Here is a 26,177-nt window from a genome sequence, read left to right as displayed (position 1 = left end):
TTTCCCTGCATATTTTTACTGGGATGGCCAAGATAACTTTCTTCTCAGCAGAATGCTGTAACCACGTAAGAATCTACATCCAGCCATGTATCCTGATGACCACATTTGACCTTAAGAAGTTGCTGTCTTTTCTACCTGTCATGTGAATCTCATGCAGACATCACAGAAAGCTCTCTCTTTTGTCCCAGGTCTCTGCTGTTTTAAGCACTTAAATACAAAATTAGAATTGGCTATACAAATAGATCCTATCTCCAAGTAGCACATCTGTCTTCAAAATACAAACCAACGAAGTCCAAAAAGTTGGAAGTAGCCCCTGACACTAGTGTCTGGGAGTCAACGGGGACCTATCCCAGCACACTCAGCTACACCACTTCCAGAACAGCCACTACGTATTTACACTTTAAATAGGGGGGGATAACTTGGGAAAGTTGATGCCAGACTACTCCTATGTCAGGAAACACAAAGCTGAAAAGAATCTGAAAAAGTCTTTTAATTCACAGCCTGCTTCCTGTTTTGTGCAGGACCTTTGCCTCTTGCCTCTGGCAAGAAAGGGAATGAAAACTGGAAGAGCTACAGAAAATCCACTGCTAACACAAGTCAGCACTCACCACGGGCCAGAGTGAAAATCCTCCCTCACGCCGTGTAGGAACTCCATCCACCGATTACGGTGAACCTGTGCGAGCCCACGTGCAAAGCCCGGTACTATTCATCGGGTGTAGGTGACATTTCAGCTGGCCTGTGGCTTCAGGATTAGAGCAGAGGCAGGTTCTGAATGACACCCAGCAGGGCCGCTGCGAAGCAGTGGCTCCCAGGTTCATAGAGATCTGATCCCAGCACGAGCTGAGAGCTCCCACTGCTCACAAGGTCAGGCACCACTGATCAGCTCATTATTGGGGGCCTCGCTTTAAGAGGCAGCCTTTCTGGCCCACCCCACCTTTCTAAAAGCTAAAAAAAAAAAAAAAAAAAAAAAGCACCAATCCTCTAACCTGTAAAAGAAAACTTAAAGGCTCATTCCTGGGAATTAAATGGATATATTCTTGCTCCAATAAAAAAGGCGTAAAATTACATTAGGAAAGATCTGCACTGATCATGCTACAAATGCTCCCAAACTGCTAGTTTTTTCCTTTGGAGTTCCGACACCTGCTGACTGTTGCACACACACAAGACACTGCCATCAGGAGGACCTGCAGGGCTAGGGAAGAAACTCCCTAGTGGATCACAAGGATGAAAAGCTTCAGTATTGCACAGACGCAGGACCTGAGACCTTAGGCAATTTGAACATATCTTTTGATGTATTTGAAAAATGACCGCTACTATTTAGGCGGTCCATAAGCACCTTCCTCAGCTGTGTTATATTCAACAGCACAGTTAAAGTTACAGTTAAACAGCTGTCCTGGCTATGAAAAATATCCAACTGAAAACTGTCACAGTAACATTTCGTAGCATGCTAAGAACATGCTCTACAACTATTTTTGAATAAGGGGAAGAAAATGACAATGTGTGGTTTTGTTTCATTATTTTTCATTAGAAAACATAAGTATTCTAAAAGCATAACTACAAAAAAATCTGTAAATGAGCAGTAAACAAATCAACTTCCCTAAAACAGTTTCAATTTAAGAGAGAAGAAACCAATGCTTGTCAGATAAAACCCTTAGAAAGATATACGAAAAGCAAATGTACTAACAGAAGCTGAAATGGGCTGTGGTGAAGCCATCAGGAGAAGTCACCGAGAAGTACTTTTTGACCAATACCTAGAGGAGTGATGCTACCTTCCATGACTGATAAGAATCTCCTGTCTGAAACTTGGCCATCATGGTGACTATTTACAGCGAGAGGAAGTCCATTTCCATAGAACTACAGATAGCTCGTCCTTTTGTTAATCACTCTCTCTTGTTATGCGGATTGGATGCTTTAGGACGGAGAATCCGAGGTGTATGTTTAGGCTGTATCTACAGCAATCAGTTTCTGAACTTCAATGCTATCACAACAGAGAGACACCCTTCCAATTAGTCATGGAAGAAGGAACCATTTGTAAATGTTAACAAGCAAATAACTCATCACATCAGAATCAACTTTCAATTTTTAGTTATTTTTGACATAATACAATTTTATAAATGGGTCAGAGATGCAATTCACATAGCTATGTGAAACATACAAGACATTGAAAAAGCATCTGAACAACATGCAATTATCTATCAACAAAAACAGCATTATTAAAAACCAGCAAGAACATTTTGACTTTTTGGGCTTCGAGGTTAATAACAACCAAAACACCTATTGACAAAAGGCACTAGGGACAACTCTGCACTGCTGGGCTGGCAGCGCTTGCATTACAGCAGTGTCGGCCCATCAGGTGCTCTGTTATCACTGATATCCTGAAGGGCTTTTGGACAGAACGCACCATGGATTACGTGTGCGGGGACAAAAAGCAGCCCCGCTATGGCTACGCACACGGCAGGTTCTGAGCCACGTTCGGGTCTCACACTTGCAGCAGCACCAAGAATAAGCCACGGAAATTACAGCAGCCGACAGAGCTGTTTCTGAAATGCAACCTGTCAGTAGGCAGGATGAAACTGATCTGCTGGGAGAGGAATAAATACCAAAGCAAGCTTCCACTTGCTTGCCGGCTCATTCCCAATTGAGCAAGGGGGAGCACTCCATCTGTGCTGAGGGCCGCATCCTGCTCTGCCCGTGACCAGCACCTCACAGGCTGCACACTTACCAGCGGCACAGCTCTGGGAACCTACACCCGGGGCCTCCAGGGGTTACTTTTACCAGCCACCCTTTAACCACATTTCCTCTCAGAAACTTCCTATCTGCCTTCTTCCAGACGCTGCGAGAACAAAGATTGTCCCGGCGTGTGACAAGAATGGGACAGCACTGGCATGGACCACCCATACACCTGGTTTCAAGTCCCCGCTATATCCTGTTCGTGTTTTAAGGTAAAACTCACCAAGTAGCATTTGGTGTTATTCATGCAAAGACCAGCCATGCCTGTAGCTGGTAACAATATAACTCTAATGAAGGGGAATGGCAGCGCAGTAATTTCACGCCAGGTTGCGTTTGTTCCCGCTGCACGCGGGGCAGCAGCTGCTGTCGCTCAGCACAAACAGCCCCAGCGCAGGAGATGAGTGCTGAGGCGGCTCATGGAGGAATGCTTGTAGGCCTTTGGTGCTGAGCTGGGCTGCTCTGCTCCTGCAGCACGCGGCCGTCCCACCGCTAGCAGCTAACGAACCTCCGCCGCCAGCTAGCCACCGGCTCGGCCAGCTCCGTCAAAGAGCCTGTCCTCATGACCGGAGACTTTTCAAGCCAAACTTCACATATTGCAGAAATTGGTGCATGTGAATGCCTTCTCCTAACACTCCTGTTGCAGGCTGTGATAAAGGAAGGAGATAAACGGGGTTGCTCGTGCGTATGTATTTAAGGCTAGTGTCTTTTTTCTTTTAAATAACCCACTTCTACAACCTAGTAATGATCACCTGCAGCACCCCACAGGAAAGCAGCTCCTCAGCCCCTTCCCCTCAGCTGCAACCTGATGCCAGCTGCTCCTCACCCCTCGCCCTGGCTCAGGAGCTCTGCGCCACTCACAGCAGCTGTACTTCAAGGGGCAGCACAAAACCAACAACCAAATTATGGAGATCAGAAACGTTATTCCAAAGAGGAAAAGACAAAAAGAAAGAAAGAAGCCTCTGAAAAACTGGTATTTACATCCAATAAAGATGCTGAAAATGTTGCTTTGTGTTTGTATACAGTTCCTACTTTGGTACAATAAAATAATTATTTATAGCAATAAGTTATCAGGTCACATATCCCCAAGAGGAACTAGAAAAGCATGAAAATCTCCTAGGAGCTAATTGAGAGAACAACTAGAAAGGCAGCTTTGCTTACTGCTGTTCTCAGAAGAACACGTTTCAATTCCCTCCTCTGCTTTGTTAGGATATTACACCCTAGGTGAATCCACCAGTGAAGTGAACAGCAGGCAGGGAACCTGTCCATCACTCAGCACACAGTCAATGGGGTGCTCCTGCAAGCTACTACTGACATCTGCAAAGGCTTCACTTACTAAGCATCAACTGTAGCTGGGGATAAAGAGATAAGAGACCAGGATTTAAACCAAAAATAACAAGAAGTGCTATATAGGCGTGGGGCAAAAACTGAAGTCATAAATATAAACTGGAGGGAAAAAAAGTCAAGGAAGACTTGGTTCAGCTTTCATCACGCCTTTAAGGATTCTGTTATTCCGGGTGATACTGTGAGAACACCCAGCTGTTTAGGAATTTTTTATTATACTGCACAAACCGTGGCAAAAAAAGTTTTATTAAACCGAGTCAAACATTTTGCTTTCAGAGCAGTTATAAGTCCTTCAGGGCATCCCCCACTGGCTCACAGCAGTATCCTGGATGCCCCAGAGGAGCAGGCTGCCGGCTGTGCTCACACAGCTCTGACCTGCGACACGGGAGCCCCCGGCTGCTGCCTCCACTCCACTTCACCGGCATGGCAGTGGTAGGACAGGAAGCTGCAAAAACTGTCAAACCACACATTTGGTAACACTCAAAAAGGTTTCTTGCAAGATCAAGATGCTCTCCGTTACTTTACCAGTTCGTTAGTACACGGGAGTGCTGTCCCCAGTGCAAACACTAATTTCCACTTCCGCTAATTGGCTTTGTGATTCAGCCACTTAAAAATGGTGAGCAACCGCAACAACTATTTGTTGTAGCGCTACCACCTACTGCTACAGGTAGCAGCAAGACTACTATAGCCAAAATATTACAGAAAGTTATTTCTCTTTTCTTGTTTTCCCAATGTATTTGATACCACGCTGTTATTCTGAGCAACTTGCTTCCTCTGTAACATCAGTTTGATCAGTTCTGCCTTTTTGTAAACATGACAGAAATTATCCCTCTGGCCAAAAAGGGGGAAGAGAAACACAAACACGAAAGCAGTAGAAAGATTAAGATACAGGTAAGCAATACAAAACTATTTGTCTTACTTTAGGAAGCATCAAGGTATAATTCTTGATCCCTTAAAATATATACCTTAGGCAACCTGGCATATTTAACATAATAAAACAGCTGACTGCAATCATTGGCAAAAAAAATCAATAGTTTTGCTGAGTTCAGCAAAATAAGCTTTTATCAAGCATATATTTTAAGGTTATAAAAGTTCTTGAAACAATACTAACTTTGAGCATTCACATAAACCAATAAACAGCAGAATATGTCCACATACACTATAATCCAAACACCCACAATAGCATTATTATAATATTCTTTAGAATTGTCAGCTTTCAATTTGTACTATTTGCATCCACAGCTAAAACTTCCTAATAATCCATCATTTTTCTCCCTATTTGTAAAGTACACATATATACAGAAGATTAAATAAATTATGAGTAATAGCAGTCACTGTCCATAATTTTATAGATTTCTCAACTACTCCCTGCTTGTCGAATGGCAGGGTCTTTAACCCCTCCTTCAGTGGAAAGGACAATGTCAGATGCACATAATCAAATACTTCACAGACAAAATAGTGAGAAATGTTACACAAAAAAGAAAGACCCATAACAAGCAAACAGTTCCTTTCACATACAAGGGCTGTGTGCCTACCAAATAAGCCAAACCTCTGTGCCTTGTGTGTTACAATGAGCCCTGTCAGCACAGATGCCAACAACTCCAGCCGCAGCCCTGGACCCAGCACCCACCTCTGGCCAGCCAGGCCTGCGGGCAGCTGCCCCGCCGGATGGTGCTGATCGACCTCCAGCCTTCTCGGGTGCACAGCAGTAAAAATATTTTCTGAATATTGCTTTTTTTTTTTTTCTCCATGTTCCCTCATTACATAGTCTCAAACTTAAAACACAGTCTAAAAACTGCCAAAAAGATGTAGTCTTATAACTCTTATTTCGCTAGAGCAAACTGGGGCAAGGAAGCCCACGAACTTTCTGTCACACAAGCCCTTGCTCTGCCTGTGGCTTCCAGCCACCGCAGACACCACAGCAGTATCCCAAAGCAGATTTTGCTCCTTATAACAGTCCAGTCAGGTAAGGACGTAGTTGTCCAGGTGCTTCACTGGCATTGCAGTTTCACACCACGCCGCCTGCTATGACCACAAGCTGCTGCGGCCTCGGCCCTCCTGCTGGCTTGGGGGCGGCCATTTCCCTGCCGTGCCCCTGGGGAGGCTGGAGGCCCATCAGGGCGTCGGGGGGGCAGCTGCCTGCGGGCACCGTGGGTGCTGGATCCAGGGGTGCGTTTGGGGTTGTTGGCATCTGTGCTGACAGTGCGCATCGTAACAAGCAAAGCACGGAGGTTTATTTGGCAGGCACGCAGCCACGAGGCGAGCCAGCTCAGCTGAGCAGCCTGGTGTGGGCAGGCGGGTATTAAACGCGCCGCACGTGGGACGGAGGCATCCCAAGGCCGGGCCACGAGGGAGGCCATGCGAGCACATGGCTGGGGCATGGTGCAAGACGGCGACTTTCTGGTAGCGGCTCCCAGTTACGCAGAGTTAGGTGCAGCACGAAACCGGGCCCTCAGCCATGCTGGGAGCCTATGGACAGAGCCAGGAACGAGGACCGCACCTCCTGAATTACAGCCCCATGCCGAAGGGGCACTCTTCTCTCCATAAGAAATCTTTTTTTGCTGATTATAAGTAATAAACATATATATGTCTTATTATATTTAAGAACTACAGAGAAAGTAAAAATCTGACATAAAAGGTACTAAGAAAACAGACACTTAACACAAATTGTAGCTGCTATTTACATTATAGGCGATTCACTCCAGAAATAGTACAATTTCATTAGTAACAGAGCAAAATCCAGAGCTCTACTTGCCAAAGCCAATGCTTATCGAACATAATTCTTGCAGGCATGTGGCCTTTTCAATTACCCTTTATAAGTCTTTAGCAACTCTCTGCCTTGTTGATGGCAAGTTTTCAAGGTAGAGATTATGCCAACTGTAACTTTTCCTCTCCAAATCCAGGTCAACACATATGCACTGTTCCGTAGTCTCAACTGCTAGAAAAACAAGTCTGTGACTACTGCACGGCAATTATTACACAGCAACAAGATAATGAAAGAATGTTCTCAGAGGGCGTTGTGGGAAAATCGCTGATTGAGTTTGTTCTATGAGGGAAGCAAACCTTCCCTCATGTTTACAGGGAATGCCCACAAACTTATATCAGGACTTATTAAAAGGTGGCAGGGGGGCTTCATATGATTACATTCCAAGTTCTCTTTACTAGTCAAAAAACTTTTTTCCTCAGTTGCTCAACTCTTTTAATCATAAATACCTTCTCCAGAAAGCCTTATCCTAAGACGCATAACAAACATGGTCTCACAAGCATTTCAGCTGCTCACCCAAGCATATTTGATACAACACTTTTAAGCAAATAATGCAGCTTGCATGCAAGGGCATGTGATACCTGATATACTGCTTTTTGAGTACACAGCACTACAACAAATCCATGACGCTACAAACAGTTTTATTTTAAACTATTGAGGTTAATAAGTAAAAGAGCTCTGCTTTAGTCTGCCTAATGCTTAGAGGCATCTTACACACTTACTACAACAAAGACTCTTAAAATATATTTGAAAATGGAACAAAAAAAAAATACAACAAAACAAAAGATTCCCAAGACTAGTCAAATAGCAGGGAGAAGGTGTGTGGTTATCACATCACTTATCTGGGAAATGTTTCATTGGGTACATAAAGTTTACGTACAGGAATAGGCCATCAGATTCAGAATATCTGGTCCCTGTACAGAATTATTGACAGATAATAAGCCCTACTAAAGCACTACAAAAACTGATCAGCAAAATTTAATGGTTAGTGGAGAGGAGAGGCAGGGGAAGTATGTAGATAGTGTGTGAAATCATTACAGAAATAAAACATATACACACATTTATTAACAGATTTCTTATTTCAAGAATAAAAAGGAAATTACATTGGGTTAATTAATTTCCAAGCACATACTGAATTTTTAAGCAAAAGTAAAGTAGCTGCTTTACCAAGTTTCTTCTTACTGTCTCCTAGGGGGCCCGCCCTGGACATGAGCTGCCCCCCCAGCAATGCCTCCCCTTACCAGTTAATAGCAGGGCAAGCTGAGGTCTAGCTGAAAACAAACTCCCGCTTCTGGATAACCAAAGCTCACTGATTTGAGGACCCTCCTTTCTAAATTTTACTTGAGTTTCTTCTTCCCGTATGCCAAGTCCAAATTCAAAGTGGTTGTAACCCACAGCACTGACGTTAACTCCTGCCCTGGCCATGGAGCAACTTCGCCTCCCACTGCAAGGAGAAGTGGGAGTGGTGGCTAACTGCGTGGTGCCATCAGAAGAGAGGTTTTGTTTTTGTTGGATTTTTCGCAACAAGAGAAGCTTAGCATACACACTCACAATTAGCATGGTATTATAATGTCTTTTACCCTCTGGCTGTACATACATTGTTTAAGAGATGCAAAAGCTGATAGATTCCAGTTTAAAGGAGATATTCATAATCATTTTAATTATTCTGTTTAAAGGAAAAGCCACACACAGATAAGTTAGGAGGAGGAGGAAAGTATTACAGCAGTGCCATGTCATTGTCTTCACTTTACTTTCACCACCACAGAAATATGAACAGATGGAAATGAACAGATCAGACAGTTTTAGCATCATCAGAGATGAAGAACCTGAGGTTAGGGAAGTACGCAGTACCTGAGTACGACTACCACCAGAGCAAGGAAGGGCTCTGATGAAAGGAGGCTCCTGGACTCATGCAGTGGCCAGAGATCAAAGTCTAGGGATAAGTTAAGTAATTTCTTATTGTCCTACTTGCAAGCTATATTAAATATCTGCTCATACTAAGCAGCTACTCAGGGCCCACAAGATGGGCACATGTAAGACACAAACACTGACACAAGTGTACCCTCATATTTTCACCAGCTGCTCATGGACTTAAAAAAAGGTTTCCACAAAATCTGTTTATACTCCTGATGCAAATCATTGCCTACAAAGAGCTCCTAGTAGCTGCAGCACAGAAGATTAACCCATTTCTAAAAGAGTTTGAAAGAGAACACCGAGTGAAAGTCACTGCTGATACCAGCACATGGGCACAGAAAAAATAAAGAAAAGGCTTCATTGTTAAAAGACACATTATCAAAAAGAACAGCTGTTATTTTTGAAGATATTTAAGAAACTGATGTGCTGATAATGACTTTCAGGCCATCATTGCTATGCAGCAGTCTCCTCCAGTTGGCAATACTTCAAAGATGCTGAAATGAAATATTAATAGTGGGTAAAAAAATCTTTACTTTAAGAGATATGGTATGAAAGCAAACTGAAGACAACAGCTGAGAAGATACTACTGAGCAAAACTTTGCTTTTGCTTACACTTAACTTCGAGACACAGGCAACTGAGACCCGTCAGTGTAAAAGCAATAAGGGACTATGTAGGCAGTGCAAATGGCAGTCAGAGACAAGAGCTCAGATCTATCAGAGGATGCAACAGCATAGCCACCACTAGAAGACACAGCACCTGTTGCCATCTCTTGGATGCATAATCGACTCCTCCAAAATACACCTTTGCAACATAAAACAGCAGCTTGCTTTGTTGTCATTTGGTAATGGCATATGCTGCCCTTAAGCTTGCCTGAAATCTACAAAAATATATTCTACCAGCTAAGTATTTTCCTGAAACTTATGCATGTAAAAAGAAGTTTTACATCCAGGAATTTGCATCTGAATGCTGTTTTATTTGTGTTTTAAAAAACACTGAACATAAGACAAATTCCTTAAGGTAATTAAAAAAGACAACACTAATATCTATATTGGTAATTACTACAGACGTATACTTTCAGCATCTCATTAAATTACCTCAAAGTGTAGAATACTGCAAGGTAGCCCACAGTCAGGTGTCCCAAAAAACCCCGCACCCGAAGTTCTCCGAGCAGCTGGGTCTGCCTAGCACAGCCCCGGGACAGGTGGTCTGGTCTCTGCTGTGGTGCGGGGCTCCTTCAGGGAGAGAAAAGACTGGACACGAGCTAACAGATTTCACGGGTAACTTTGAGATGAGCCCAAAGAAAACACCTAGATTTAACTCTCACCAGAAGGTATTTCATGTGAAAGGGTTAAGCAACTCGTTCTTCATATCACACTTCAAAGGTATGCTTTATTCCCGTCTTGCTCAGCTGCCAAATGCAGACCTCTCCAGAGCTCCTTTTTCAGCTGTAGATGTCCTAAAAAGCCTTTTAACGTTGCGCTCTAATCATGCCCTCGAGCATGTGCGCCATTATCACTTATTCTTTAAAAATCAGAGCTAAAAGCAAAACTGATTACTGCAAAAAATGTCTCCTTGAACAAAAATTGCTTCAGAGTATCTTACTTAAAAGAAAAGGATAGAAAATTAAAGGGATACTGTTATGGTTAATATCTTTAAAAACGTTTAATTTGTCTTCCTTCATGGAAGCTTAAAATTGAAGCTGCTTTTCAAATCAAATTTATTTCCCCGTTTACACTAAATTTTCTGGCTATGCTTGAGACCTTTTTATTTACTTCCCAACTGCCTACATGAACTATAGCTACAGTAACTACTGCACTATACAGGACATTCATTCTGTGTTTTTTATTTTTATGTTCTTTTTTTTTCAGTCAATATCATGGCTCTTTAAAGTCTGCGATGCTAATAAATAAACATGCCCAATAGACGTATAAATCTCCATGTATTTTTGTTCTTTTTTTCCTCCTTTTTTTCCTTTTTTTTTCCCTCCAAACATATACCATAACTACATGACCTACTACGTTGCTGTCCCAATTCACTGACCTCCATTCCCATTCCCACCAGCCAACCAAAGAAAATCCAAATGTCAAACCTTCTTCTCCATGTCCAACAAGCCTCTAGGCTTTGGCACAGTTCCTAGAACATTTTTGTACCTCCACAGGAAAGTAGGTTAATAAAACCTCTGGTCATATTCTCTAGATAGATACCTAGCTTCCAGCACTAATCATCCACAGCATCTCAGATCTCCCTACAAGCTTTCCCTTGTACCTCTCGTCCCCCCTGCCATCCTCTCCTGGGGGCGGGGGGGACCAAAACAACAAAAAAAACACAACGATTAATTCCTCTTGCCTCATTACTCTAACGAGGCTCAAGCATAATCACCGTGAGCAACTGCCACACCTCACTATTTCAATACTTCACCTTCCCAGGTAAGTCCCCCCTATTGCAGCCATCCCGATTTTTCACTGCCACCACGTTTGGCTGTTTGCCAGCATACGAAAAATCAGCAGAGTATTCAAACCCAAGTCTGCAACAAATATTTGAAATGCAGGAATTGGCTCCAAAATAAGCACAATCCTGTGTTCTGTGCTACAACCAAGGGAAATAGTTGTATCTCTTGGTGTACTGAGCCTCCAGACTCGGACACATTTGTTGCATGAGGCTGACAGTGCCTTTTAATTTTCTGAAATACTGCTTTTTATGTTCACCCCCAAAATTTGGTAGGAGTGAGGAATCTATGAACGTACACCAAGGTTTTATTTGCAAGAGGCAAATCTTATTTACTGTCCTTCCAAGTTTCAGCTTGTACCCTGTCCATTATCATAATGCAGAACATTCGTTATAAAAATGCAGAATGCTGCATTACAACACAGAGTACTTATTAGTTGCCACTCTCCCTTCCACTCCTCTTGCCAGAAATTATTTTAGACAACAATATTTGTTATCTATCTGCCCTGTGTGGCAATAGACTTTAGAATCATAGACCTTAACATGAAAGTCTCACTTAAATGTAAAACTTGTGCGGCACCGTAATTGCCAACACCACCGTTTCACAATGGACCAAGCAAACACTGATCCAATTCTTCCTCTGCTGAATAAACCAAAACTAAGAGCAGAGAAACAAAACGAACAGTGCTGTCTGTTTTGTCAGGAACACTATCTGACAAAAGCTCTTTTACTGCTACCTCTTTCACAGACAATACAGTTTCTTTTCATAGTGGCAACTCTAACTGAAGATAATCCTTTATATATTTTGACAGTAGTGGTAAAGAGCACAACTACATTAATGGCAATTTCCTTGTCCCTTTGCACAAGGCAAGAGGACAACAGATTTCTGAAGTTTCCTCTGCACATTTTACTCATGTAAAGTATTGAAAATTGCTCTGTTTTTTCTTTTCTCCCACGTAAAGATTTCTATGTGACCAAAATTGCGCAGCCATTCTTTGAATTACTGCAGGAGCAGAAGGGACATGTCAAAACACAAGTGAAAAACAAACTTATAGCCAGTACAACCCAAAAGCCTGGAAGATGCTTTAGGGTTGTGGGATATTTTTGGAACATGGAAGGTTTTCTTTTTTTTTTTTTTTTCCTTTTTAATGTATATTAATGAAGATTTAAGAAAGACCCACGACATTGTAAATATATAAATATTGCAAGATCTACAAGGAAATTGTATTTCTTTCTTCTAAAAACAAAGAAACAAACAACAACAACAACAAAAACACAATAAAGCCCTGAATTGTTATAAACCAAATTAATTTATATCCTACACAGCAGCAATTTCAGTTTCACAACTTCATCTGAAGAAACACCAAAGACAGACCTGCAGGGCTCTTGTCTAACCTATTAGTTTCAAAGCCATATTGAGTTTTAAATGATTTCCCATGAACTGACCTGAAAATCTTAATACGTGTTTCTCTATTCTGAAAGAGTCAGAAGCCTTGTGATAACGTAAATCACCATCATCGCTGCAATTCCAGTCTTCTCAGGTCTCTAAGGTGGAATACAGACTCTTGGAAGAAAACATGAAGTTTCAGAGGGGAATTAAGTTAATGGCTCGAAAACACTTTTGACCCAAAGTTTAAAGAGCAGTTCAGCATGAAATAAAAATTATTACAGAAGGATTCCTTTTACCAGGTCATATGAAGATGGCAAAATCTTCTTGGCAACAATTGTGGGACTGGTAATATTACATAGATTTAATGTTCAGATTACCAAACATGTTGGTTCTTAGCATTTTAGGTGAGTCTTCAGATGAGTAAACAGTAGCATAAAAATGATAACGTGACATACTCAAGACAGATCAGAGAAAAAGCCACAAGTAGGTCAAGGCTGGTCCCGATTCTGTCAACATTCACCTACTTTTCAAATCCTTTAGAAAACAAAAAACAATCCAAACCTAAATAACCTAAGTCATCTTCACCTTTAGCAGGGGCAAAAGGAAAGTTGCAGTGCAGACTCTGGGCTCGCTAAGTATGTCAATGCCCCGCAGTCAAAAGCGGAATGGAAGACCTTAATCCTCACTTTCCAAATACAATCACTGTGCAAATACGAACCTCACCAGAAAAGCACTTTACTACCTTAAGCCATCTTTAATAACTTAATAAATAAGTAAATAAAAGGTACTTTCCACTTCATAATTAAACCCTGCTTTCAGTTAAGCTGTTAGGTAGAACTCTGACTTTGTCGTTTGAATTAAATCAGATGATATACGGGAAAATATATATATTTTTTAAATATTTTTGCCAGTTAGTATTGCTTTATTACCTTCTCTATCAGGATAATCATGCATAAAGACCGGTCCCAAGCAGGATTTTTGCTGTGCCTATGGTAGCCACTGACACAGAAGCACTTCACAGAAGACGCACTCAGGCATTTTTCGAGAAGCGATCTGGAGCTGAATGGGGAAGATAAATGCCTTTCTTGCTCTGCCAGATCACCAATGGCAATCGATAATGGCATTAAGATTTAAACCTGAAAATAATTTTTCCAGGTCTTAATTTCACATTCTTTTGTTCCGATTCATAATCTGAATATTCACTTCTGAAGCAGCACTAAATAAAAGACGAACAATTTAGGACACTGTCACACGAGTGATAGTTCAGGCACATTGGTGGGCTGCCACTTACTTGGCTGTGAAATTGCATCCTTAACCAAACTCAGCTCCTAAATTAAAACTGAATCTTTCAACTCCCATATTTACTATACTTGTCAAAAAAGATTAGGCACTATCACAGAAAAATATAGAAAATGTCGTGGACGGTCACAAGTGAATTCATTAGGCCAATTCCAAACAGTGGAAGGAATAAGGGATGAGGAAAAGCAGAGTTCTCCCTGTTTTCACAAGGACTTAAATTAACAGCAATTATTATGTGGGAACTTCTCTCCCCATTGTCCTTTAACTGTACCTCATGTTAATGAGATTAGCTTCCAGAATGATGACTTAGAGGAGACGTGCGGTTAAGAAAACTATTGTTAGACCTTCATTTTCCAAGATGTCACTTTCAGCCTGTGTATATTCTTGTTTGTTCTGGATATGTCCTTGTAATTAGAAAAGGAATCGTGACTCAAAAAATGCTAATTGACTGTAAGACTCCTCACTTTTGTTAAGAAACAGCATCTCAATTTTTCTTGTAGTGTTTTGACTATTTTCACTTTTTTTTTTTTTTATTTTTTAATATGCACATGATGAGTTAGCAGCTAGTTTGCAGATGCACCTTTCTAAGCATTAGTCATGGTTCAAGCCAGCTGCAGTAGCTGTTGAAGTCAGGGCACGCTTGCATGCCAAGGATGCAGAGTATTCTACACAGTCCGCATTCGTAACCTTGTGCAGTACTACATTATGCATATTAATTTTATCAGTATCACACGTCTTCCCATGACCTATTTGATCCATGCCCCCTCAGTCAGTCAGAACAATAACAAAAAGGATAATTTTGCTTCATCAACACACCCACTAGCTACAAATCACCATCAAGGAGGTCTGGCCTAGAGGATTTCAAAGGCACTCGGGGAAAGCATAGGGGATTCAGAAGCATTATGAGATTCAGAAAATTCTCTTGCTTGTCTTATGTAAAACTGCTAGCCAAGGAACTTATGAAATTATGAGAGATGGATTGCAAGCAGCCTGGGAATAGCTGCTACACTGTCTCCATTCTTCCCTAAATACCTACCTGTGAGATAATTTCCCTCCGAATCAGAAATGTGAAGCGAACAAGCCAACAAGAATTTACAGAAACATCAAAGAAAAGTTATATTGCCCTATTAGAAAGCCCTTTTAACAGAGCTTCTGTTCTACTTGCTATATGACCTCTGGGGAGAGAAAACTCTCGCTTAGTGCTCTCAGATAGTTTCAGATGGGTTGTCTCAGGCCTTTAGAAACAAACCAAGGCGGGGAAGCCAAAAGGCTCGCTGCGAGAAGGGCAGCCCCTCTGTGCAGGGCAGCCCCGAGGCCGCCTCTGATCCGAGAGCAGCGCTGGGAGCTGCGCCCGTCAGCGGTGCTGGACCTAAATGAGAATGGCTCGGGAGGGCCTGCGGGACAACCTTCCCAGCACTTCTTCCAACCATAGTAAACCTCAACATATCAACTAGCAACCAAAACACTTAAAGAAAAATTAAATGGTTTTCAGGGAAAGAGTCCACTGAGCTAGGCCACAGGCCAGCCTCTCTCCTTCCTAAGCTGCAACTTGCTGGCCTTGCAAGTTGCACCCGGGGAAATCAACAAGTGCCAGCACAGACCAGCAACTGCTGCACAAAGATTACCCATGCCTGAAAAACGCTGCTATGTTTATGAAATGAGTTTTGTCTATTCATTGACAAGTATTCTTCAATGGTTTCAAGCATTTATATTAAGTAATAAAATGTATTAACTGAAATAAAAAGAAACGCTATAAACACATTCAAGAGGGAAGAGAAAGTCAGTAGCTTCTCAGAAAAAAAAATAAACGATGGAGAACAAAGCCAAGTAACTACCTGACTGTCAGGTCAACACCATCCTCAGCCTTACTGCTCCCATTAAGCAAACGCTCTATTCTGCCACTGCATTTAGCTAGCAAAATGAAGAAAACTATAAGAGCACCGCCTGGTGGTGCCTGAACAAGGAAAAAATATATTATTGTAAAACTAGGAATAGATTTAGGATTGAAATTTGGAATAGCACCATTCCAAAATGACAAGGAAACTAAACTACCACGTTCTCCAGTAGGTGCATTTTTTTTTGCACCTACTAAACCATATTTGCGTATGAAAGAGAATGGGGGAAAGAAAATCATTCACTAGAGTCCAAGGATTCCCACATTTCCCAATATATTTTAATTTTCCATAAAATTTCCTGCAACTATTCTTCAACAGAAAGCTCAATTTATTTTTTCTTAATTCCACAACAAATACCTTCAGACCACGTTCCAAGAAAATTAAGGAAATAACAGAAGATAACTTATCAAAACGTCTATTCTTTGAAATGATTCTGCTATCACCGTTCTGGTGTTATAAACAACATCAAAACCAGCATAGAAATTCCACTCACACACGCACGCGATTCCAAGCCTTTACAGAAAAAAACACAACAGGAAATTAAAGCAAGATACGACTAGGACACACTGATCCTGCTACAGCCCTCGCGATGAAGGCTCAAGCTCTTACTGAGTACTTCTAAACATAGTACAGGGCCACTGGCCATGGCCACGAAGTCAGGTAGCATCGCGGCTGACCTACGGCTGCCCTTACTTCTCCACCGCTCTCACGTAACAAGAGAAAAGCAATACGATTTTAAACAGCATAACGAAGCTCAGCTTGTTCTTACACCAACTTTAAACCTGTCAGGATGAAGAGAAATCTTTATTTTAGAGAACGAGGCTTCCATGAACATTTATCCTTGTTCAGCTGCCTGCAAGCCCTGCACAACACGCATTTTGGTGCACTGATGGGAGCGCATTTCGGCAACGGGCTGCGCTCACCTCGGGCGGTCTGCGGCACGCCCGCTGCCATGGCACTGCTGTACCTGTACCGCCGCCCGGGCACCCGCACGCCACGCGCCTCCGCGTATTTCTCCGTGATCACAGAAACTCTCCGCAGGCAACCTGTAGCAAAATTACTGTCACAACCCTGGAAAAACGTGCTGCCAATCTAACCGACCAAGGCTATCGGATTGCTCTACAACATCAGCACGTACCAACTACTAACAGTATCAGCACCATAGTGGTTTGAACACATCGTGCTTTGGCCAAGTCAGGGCACCGCAGACCATGGGCGAGACAGGCTACCCCTGCCTGCTGCCCCTGCCTGCTGCCCCTGCCCGCTGCCCCCGCGGCAGACAGAGCTCAAGAGCCTTCCGCAGAGGAGTGGCTGGCATTGTCCACGCTGAGCCCCGTACCTGCTGTCGACTGCTGTCGACGTTTAAACTTGCTGCTGGCGAGCTGCACTTCAGAAAGTACCACAGCCAACACTGGAAAGTAAGAAAAAGGGGTGGAGGAGAAGAAAAGGAGCAGTTAGAACAAAGGGAAGAAATGTATTTTACGGAAAAGGTTACTTGTCGCATTTTTTAAAAAGCATGGCCTACTGACACAACGCTAATTTTTATAGCCTCTCCATATCTAGACAGCAGGTAATTGCCATGGTTCGCAGCACCTTCAGCTACTACCCATTCACTCCCCATCCCATCCACTTCCACTCACATTCACTTTTTCCTTGTTACTGCTTATTACAGTTAAATACTATTATCAATAAATAAATGCATTAACCACATAAGCCTCTGTCCTTTACATACGTATTTGTACTGCCTGTCATAAGCCACTTTCATTTAAGCATCTACTACCTCACGCGGGGGTCTGCTTTACAGAATTGGATGTAATAGTTGGTTTGACTCGCAATACAGCGAAATTTGCAGCCCCTACTACGCGATGTACTTTCAAATTACAATGCTAGGACTCTGCCCACACCTACTGCACTTAAAGCTTCGTAGAGCAGCCAAACACATCCACACGAGACAACTTCAGGAGCGAGCGACAGGGCCTGTTCCTGGGCTCAAAAACCAATCCGCGCTGCTCTGGCCCAGGCAAGAGAACCGCCAGCCCCGAGCCAGGGCGCCGCGATAGACACGAGCGAGCGATGGCAGCGGCTGCTGCACGCAGCACAGTGCTGTGTCCCCACCTAACCCATCCCCGTCCCATCCTCCGCAGGCTGCCCCCGCCGCCCCCTGGCACACGCGTGGGACACCCTCGCCCCCCTAACCCTTAACGGGGCTCAATGGGCTCAGCACCTCGAAACCCGCCCGCCTGCAGCAGCGCTAACGAGCCTGGCTGCCAGCGCAGCGCTGAAGCTCCGACACCAAAGGCCGTTATTTACTTCCTAAAGAACTTCCCAGCTGTGCAGGTAAGTCGGGACAGACTCGAACTGGCGAGTCCAAGCACAGGCTGGTCAATCGGCCTGCTGTTTGTTTACAGGGCATGCTTACAGCTCCGTAAAGTTGGTACTGAGCAAGAGAGCTTACTCACTGCTTACAGTCATTAAATAATCCGTAACAGGAATTTTAAATGGACATCGACTGTCAAGCAATAGTACCAGGCACGCCACATACTTGCATTGCAGAAACGAAAGCCAAACATTTTCAGACAGATTACTCTTGTAATAATATTTATAACTTAAGCTTGGACCAAGCGCTTACTCCTAAATTCTAAATGTTACAGTGGAAATCGCAGTAACTGAGCCCAGTTTCTTTTTATTGAATTCTTTTGACCAGAAATAAATGGGCTTTCAGTAAACCCTACAAGGTGTTTTGAATATAGATCCTGCTTTTTACATTACTTCTGATATTCCATTTACAAACACCAGAGGCATCTGTTTGCTGGCTGGTGAGAGGGACGACAAACTCTCTTTAAAAGAAGTGAAAAAGTACTTGAGGAGAGAGGGGGAAAGAACATCTGAAACATGTCTGAAAAATCAGTATTGGATTGTCGATCCAGTTACAGGCTGTTCTGCCGTAACATTTGTGGAGCTGAGAGGAAAGAGAAGACACCGAGCGGCACCATGACCTGCCCTGCCAGCGGGCAGCTTCACGTGGGCACCAACAGCACGACCGGCAGGTGCCGCGGCAGAACGGGCGCTGCGAGTGACCTGTAAAATGCTGACCTGGGCGTAAACTACAGTGAACTGATTTACTTCACGTGGTCCTTGCCCAACTTTGAGGAAAAAATATTATCCACGTTCCTTCCCCCTTGCATCATCCTACAAGATAATAACGGACAACCTGGTGCATCACTTGGATAGAATTCCGCTCAGTTCCCAGCGCCTCATTTATGCCCAAGAAGTTACTGGATGGGTTTCTTTTACCTCAGCACCTTGGGGGCACGGTTGTTTCAATCTTAACAGAATCTTTCTTCTCATGAAATTTGGAAAACACCAACAACTTAAACATACAAGCTTTGCTGAGTATCTTGTATAAAAAAAACAAACGTCCCTGTCCTGCTGTATTTCTTCACGGACAGAGATCCAGAATCCAACTTAAATAAAGCAGCCCTTTAAAAAGCACCAACATACCAGTTAACAACAAGCACCTGCAGATTCTTGAATTGCGATGCTAAGTGTGAAACACAATACAGGCGCTGCTCTGTAGCCGCCCATCTCTAGCATGGCCTCTTTTGCCTTAGGCACCCTCACGGTCTCCTCCGAGAAGTCACTGGATACAAAGGACGATGTCGATGTCTCTTTCTCGGGACCTCACTGCCCGCCTGCAGCAGGCGCCCAGGCAGCAGCACGGGACAAGAAGTGGGACACAGGACAGCTCGACAGCCCGCGAGGAGCCCAGGAGGCTCTGCCCCGGCGGCGATGGAAGACCATTTTATTTACATTTATATTTTTTATATATTTATATTTTTGTTGTCCCATTACTAAAAGCAAATCTTATTACACCAAAAATCAACACATCATGCCATACATGGATGTTTTCTACCCTTACAAAAAACCCCACGTTATACACGTGAATAGTACTGTTGTCACATCTTAGCCAGGCGTAACACCAGTAAGTTAAAATGCTCTTTGGATTTGTCTTGCATTTGCTTAGTTGGAATGTTTTGTAGGGACCTTCTTCTCCCAGATACCAGCGCTGGCCCAGGTGACTGCTCCCAGAGGCTCTTTATCCGATTTCTGGTGGATACGTACATCGATCGGGGATACCACTGCCCACCTACAGTTCTTTCATCCTCAGTCCCATTCACAACGAAAATTCCAGGGTTAATTTTAGACTCCTTCTGTAGGTTGCTTTTTGTTTAATCAATAATTTAAAAAGTCAATTTAGATTAACACAAAACGGCAGACAAAATAGTTTACAGCAACACAATTGTCCATCCAAGTGCTAATACTAAAACAGGGTATTTTTTCCCCAACGTTCACAAAACTCCACTAGCAGGTGAGTTCTGAGGGACTGGAAAAAGACTATAATACAAACAACTTTAACTTGGAAAAAAATCTCTCACACCCACAAGACTTAAAAGGTTTCATAAACCAGATTTTACTAATTGAACTTTCCGTAAGCTTTCCACAATTACCAGGCTGGACTTTTGCATTATCATTTGCATTAACCATGCAAAACATCACCTGGGTTCGCAGCACCATCACACCTCAGAGGGGAACTTCTCCTGCAGTTACTCATATGCTTTTTGAAGCTGTAACCTCTTTTTTTTTTCCTAATAGATATTCTAGCGATTTTGTCCCGAACAAATGAGCTACATTGCTTACTTGCTCAACACGAGGCATTCCCTCACAGTATCGGTCGGGAGGTTAGCGGTTTGTCCTAACAATGACTGTCCTACTGCTCTGCTTAGGATCAGCACGGTGATGAAGCTCACATTAAACTGTTCTATGGTACAAACATGGATCAATTATATGCAATATTTTTTTCAATTTTTACTTAGCATTGACCGTAGTGATTTCAGGCCTTTGAAGTCCAGGAACTAAGTATAAAATTAAACTAAATTATTTCTGCCATTAAAAACAGCTTGTACATATTGTACTATCTTAAAATCAAGAGCCAAACTATTTGCAACATTATACTGCTATTTGGCTTTCTGGATAAAAAGCATTAGAAACAAATACATTGAAAACCACACTGCAAATTAAAATCACATAAATCAGGCCTTTTTAAAAAACAAACTTGCATCTTTTTTCTAGTTTCATTTGTACCACAGAGATAGGTGCCTTCTGACATAGTTTTTGTAGTAATAAAACAGATTGCGTGATTTCATAATCTTTGATGATAACTTCTCGCAATTAGAGACACGTACATGACAAACCCCATCCCCACACACCTTACAGAGGCGCAGGTTCTTACCCTCAGGGAGTGGACGTACCCCAACCAGCGAGACCTTCCCATACAATCCCAGCAGCTTGAACCAGCAACAAAAGTAATCCTTCCCCGCCTGCCTCCACGGGAGCTGCAGTTTTCCTCTGCTCTCGGCACTTGGCATGAAAGCAGCACGAGCTCCTCTTGCAGATGTATCGAGTCTTCGCCCCTCACTCCCGAGCCAGCTTCACGGCATTTTTTCTCTCTCTTATTTTTAAGGATCCCACCAGATGGCAGTAGCACGTCTGCCCACCAAAACAGGGAGCACTTCTGCAAAGGACAGCTCCTCATTCTTAGGGTATACACAAGGCTTCCCAACACCAGATACACGTTTTGAAACGTGGGGCACGGAGCTTTCACTGAAACTAAAATCTGGCTTTATTTCCCCAGTATTTTAAGATGTTGTCAGCAGGACAGGTACACAGCTCAGCTCTCGGCCCTCCGCCAGAGCAGAACACTAAGCAAATCTGCAGGAGCTGGTGGGAGGCCCCCGTACGCCTCCTGCCTCTGCACCTCCCCTGCCACCCCCACGCTTCTGCGTGTGCAGGAACAGCGAGGCTCGGCGCGGCGATAGCACGCGCAATGCCAACTTCAAACCCTTGCTCTATCAAGGCAGCAATTTAACGGTGACTGTTGAAGAGATTCCTTTCTACTTCGCCAGTTTGGGTGAAGTTCATGTTAAAATCAACACTCAGTCACAGGAGAGGTGCCCAGGACAGTTCATTTAGGACCTACTGGTGTCTAGATAATCACGGACACAGCCTGTGTACACAACTGAGAGTGCAGCCCGCAGGAGTTAATCATGAAAATGCTGAAGCACGATGCTTCAGCTCTTCGTGAGTGACAAACTCCAGCAGCACATTAGCAACCCCAACACATCATAAAGCACCAGACAAACGAGCTAATGACGAACGCTAACTCAACGCCAAGACAAAATCTCTCCCAGTAACCTAACGGGAAACTCGGTACCGCTCCCTGCCGATGGCTTCTCTGAGGAGCTAAGCCTAACTGCAGGACAAGCTGCATCTTTCTAGACAACGCGATGACACATCGCAGCAGTGAGATGAAAGACTACTCCTTCAAATACTTAACTGCCTGTCGAATAACACCAGTTTCCCCCAATACATATATGAACTTTTCAGTTATTTATCAGTGCCGGTAAGTGCTCAGGAAGAGAGACAGCTACGCAACAGAATCCTTATTCACAAGCAGCTTAGGCCTTATCTTGCTGAAAATTTCACGTTACATTTGCACCAAAGTATGCATTTCTTCATGTCTAAGTTAACCCGAAGTGTAAATACCCAACTCAATGTTTATGTTCAGTTCCATTATCTTATACAGCCGGAATTAAATTACACAGGCATGCTTTCACGGTTTGAATGAAATCTAAAATTCAGCTTAACTCTTGCTGACGCGCAGACTCCCAAATGCAGTACCCATTCACTTGCAGTAGTTAATACGAGATGCCAAAAGCCTAACAGTGACCACAGAACTCAAACACACGTGAGCAAAGAGAAACTGGATTTCAGCCGATTATGTTCTCAGTCTGTACAGAGTTACGACTTTACCAAGGAGATCTGACCTCCAGGCTTCTGCTTTTAGTTCATTTAACACCCCCATGACCTTTAAAAAAATAAAAAGGCCACAAAACTATTGTTATCTTGAAGTAAAAGCTGTAGTTACAACTTTGCAAGCACAGTCTCACCAGTGGCAATTCCTGTTTGTGTGGGTGCAGCTGGACAGCCAGGGGTCTGGGGACCAAGGGGCACTTCTGGCAGCACCCTGCCCAACATCAGTCCCTGCAGACCCTCCTTATTTCTACACATTTTTTCCTCAGCATTCTTAATGATATGATATTTAAATATGCAAACGTAACCTTTTATTCTACTGAATATTACAAAAGAGATCTCTCCTGGCAAAGATCTTTTTTGGCAAATAAAATTGAGAAAAATAAAGATCCCCAGGAAATATGCAGAGGTAAACAAAATGTTAGAAACGAACGATAACGAGGTCTGATCTTACATAACACCCTACATTTAAGCCAGCCTGTAACAATTAAGATTAAAGAGAAAAAAACACTTTATCCAGAAATAAATACACAAGCAGATGGAAATAATCTTTAGATACGTATTTTAAAGATTTCTTCTCAGTTTCCGTTCTTTCATAGACTTCTGTACGCTATCGCAGCGAGAGCAGCACAGCGCCGGCTGCACAACAGCACCCCCCGACTTTGAAAAGTCAGCGTTTAGCTGAACTTCCTGGACCTGCTGAGTTCAGGGGCACAGGATCAGCTCTAACACCAAGCTACGCCTAGCCCGTCGGTTCTCCTAGAAAAGACGGTTTATTGCAAATACTGCTGTGACCCGTGCCAGGGCAGGGGCGAGGAACTACCGTGCCGTGCTCCCAGCCCCGTACCGCGAAGCTCTCTGCGCTGCACGCCGCCAGCGGCCACGACCCCAGGCGCACGGCACTTCTGCCTCGGTACAGTCCAAGCACGGGCAGTACCTGAAGCAGAACTCCTCACGCAACACAAAGTCACACCGACCGAGCGCCGAGGCAAGCTCTGCAGGGACGCGCCACAGTTACCCACTTCAGACTTGGTGTTCCCTGCACAGGAAGCGTGCTGCAGTACGCTTGCTCTCAAAAACAAAACCCAGGCATCTCCTATGGTTCCACAAAGCTTTACGGAACAGGGTAAGTCTGGCAAAGGCTTATAAAAAACTACTCAAAAATCACTCTAGCTTCGCTTCAGTGATCCTGAAGGGCAATAATTGCATACATTACATTAAGGTGGTCACAAAATATATTAGAAGAGATTACGATCCACTGACAAAATCCTCTGAAACAGCAGCTGGGGGAATAAAAGAGCTGTAGGCAGTAGTACAGTAGACAGAAAATCCCATTTACATTTATGAGAGGAGAGCAAAGTTCAGATATTCTGTTGTAGGCAGCATATAGCATACCACTGCAGGTCAAGCCGTCTCCTAGACAAAGATCTTGACAGGTAACTGAAGGAGGAAGACATTTTCATACGCTTTCAATTTCCAGCTCTTATGTCAGGTCAAAACATATATTCTAATACTCATTTGTTAACCTGAAATTTTAGGAAGTACAGCTTAGCTAAACAGAATACATATTCTAATTAAATGCACAGAAGGCATGTAAACACGCTGCGTTCATCTTAAAGAAGACTGGCGGTGTGGCCTGTTAACGGGAGGTTGCTCTTCACCACTCTAAACCTCGTTCTGCCAAGAGAAACAAGTGAAGCCAACTTTCTAAGCAGAGAGAAGAACCAGTACAAAAAACCCGTGGTAAGCAGCTTTCTTGTATTCTGGATCAAATGGCAAAACCAAGAATGAATTATGATTTGGTTAAAAAATAAAAATAAAAATGGAAAGATCGGTTCAGTTTTTTTCTTTACTCACCAGACAACACCAAAGGCTCCATATCCAATAGGTCTGTCCGGCTCAATATCCAGTTGCTGTTGTGGATGTTGTGAGTGCTGATGATGGTGCGCTTTAACTGCAGCAGCTGCTGCAGCTTGTACCTGAGCTGGGGCTGCTGCAGCTGGTCCAGGGGCCTGACCCGGTGCCGGTGATGGGAAATATGGCTGCTGCTGCCCTGGGTTTAACATCGCCGCGGCCGCGGCCGCAGCCGCCGCGGCCGCAGCCGCCGAAGAGGCATGCTGCTGTACGGGGTGTACCGCAGCCGCAGAGCCTGGATGCAAGTGATGCTGCGGGTGGTGGTGGTGATGGAGGTGAGGAGGAGGGAGGTGAGGAAGGTGGTGGTGATGGTGGTGGTGGTGACCTGCCGCTGCTGCGGACGTACCGCCATTGTAAGCCGCCATCATTTTTGCGTTGGCCGTCGTGCCACAAAGAGACATTCAACAAAATGCCCCCGGCTTGGACAACAACTGGGTCAAGCTGTCATTTGGCCATAAAACCGAGATTTGCCACACTTCACCAGAAGTTGGGTTTCACCACACGCGGCCCACCTTGCGGAACATCGAGCCCCTCGGGCCTTATCTCCTGGTGCCGCCGGGCGCTCGCGGGGTCTTCATGTGCGCGCGGCCCCCAGCGAACCCCTGTGCCCCCCGGCCGGCTACTGAAGCTCCATCCTCGGGCAGCGGGCCGGGGCGGGTCTGCTTTGTCCGCACGCCTTTTATTTTTATTTTTCTCTCCTTTTTTTTTTTTTTTTTTTTTTTTTTACAGCGACCGCGCTCGGCGCCCCTTCCCCGCGGGGGGAGGGCTCGGAGCCGCTGCCCTGGAAGCCGGTGCGCGCCGTGCCGAGCCTACCCGCGCCATGCCCACATCCCCACTTATCTCCTCGGGCCTCCCGCGCCTCCTACATCGCTGCCTCCTGCCGGGCACCTGCCGCCGGCCGCGGGGCGGGCCACTCGCCACTTCGCAACTTTTTCCTCGAAGGCCTGCAACACACACACACAACAGCGCGGCGTCAGGGGGCGGCCGGGAGGGGACGGGGGCGGCCGGGGGGGGCCGAGGGGCGGCGGCGCCCTGACAGCACGGCCCGGCCCGGCCCGGCCCGGCCCGGCGGGGGCTGGGGGCGTGCGGAGGGGGGGGGGGGGGTCTCGGTGCGCGGCGGGGGCGGCGGGCGGTGGGGCCCCGCCGCTCAGCGCCGCTCCGCCCCCCCCCGCCGCGCGCGCGCGCCCCCCCCCCTCCCCCCCCCGGCGGCGGCACCCCCGGCACTCACCTCCTGCCGGAGCCCCAGCGCGCAGCGCACAGCGGGCACGCGCACCCGGCCTGCCCTCCCCCCGCCGGGCCCCCCCCCCCCCCAGCGGGGCGCGCGCCCGACGCCCGCCCGCAGCCAATGGGGCCCGGCCCGCCAGGCTCCGCGAGAGCCGCCCCCACCCAATCACCGAGCGGGACCCGGCTCGGCCGGCCCATAGGGCTCGGCCGCCGCGGAGACTCCCTGACTCAGTCCCGCCCCCGTGACCCCCGCCGCCCAATCACCGCGCGCCTCCGCGCCCGGCGCTGGCGAGACCCCGCGAGATTCCCTCACCTCATACAACCCTCACCCCGGGCGGCCCCGCCTTCTCCGCCTCTCCCGCCAATCGCGGGGCGCCGCTCCGGCCCGCC

General features: G+C 44.9%; 1 protein-coding gene and 1 long non-coding RNA gene across 4 annotated transcripts in view; both read right to left on the bottom strand.

Annotated features, from left to right (window-relative positions):
* The window catches only part of NLK (nemo like kinase), a 52,986-nt gene extending 27,068 nt beyond the window's left edge, over positions 1 to 25,918 (bottom strand). For 2 of the 3 annotated variants that reach the window (XM_040532453.1, XM_040532452.1), the window contains exons 1-2: positions 25,792 to 25,918; positions 24,507 to 25,507 (exon numbers count right to left, since the gene is read on the bottom strand). In XM_040532453.1, coding sequence (XP_040388387.1) covers positions 24,507 to 24,964 — 458 coding nt within the window. In that variant the 5' untranslated portion in view covers positions 24,965 to 25,507; positions 25,792 to 25,918. Of the gene's footprint in view, positions 1 to 21,046; positions 24,357 to 24,506; positions 25,508 to 25,791 lie in introns of those variants that run through there. The other variant, XM_040532454.1, reaches the window with a different exon arrangement.
* LOC121057800 lies at positions 10,733 to 19,102 on the bottom strand. Its single transcript, XR_005813961.1, has 2 exons — positions 13,515 to 19,102; positions 10,733 to 12,759 (listed from the first exon to the last, which is right to left on the bottom strand). It is a non-coding gene; the product is annotated as an uncharacterized LOC121057800 (long non-coding RNA).
* Positions 25,919 to 26,177: the final 259 nt, after the last annotated feature.

This window comes from Cygnus olor, chromosome 20, assembly GCF_009769625.2.
Source record: "Cygnus olor isolate bCygOlo1 chromosome 20, bCygOlo1.pri.v2, whole genome shotgun sequence".
Lineage (NCBI taxonomy): Eukaryota > Metazoa > Chordata > Aves > Anseriformes > Anatidae > Cygnus > Cygnus olor.
Note: the sequence above shows the minus strand (reverse complement) of the source record. Positions and strands in the feature narration are given on the sequence as shown.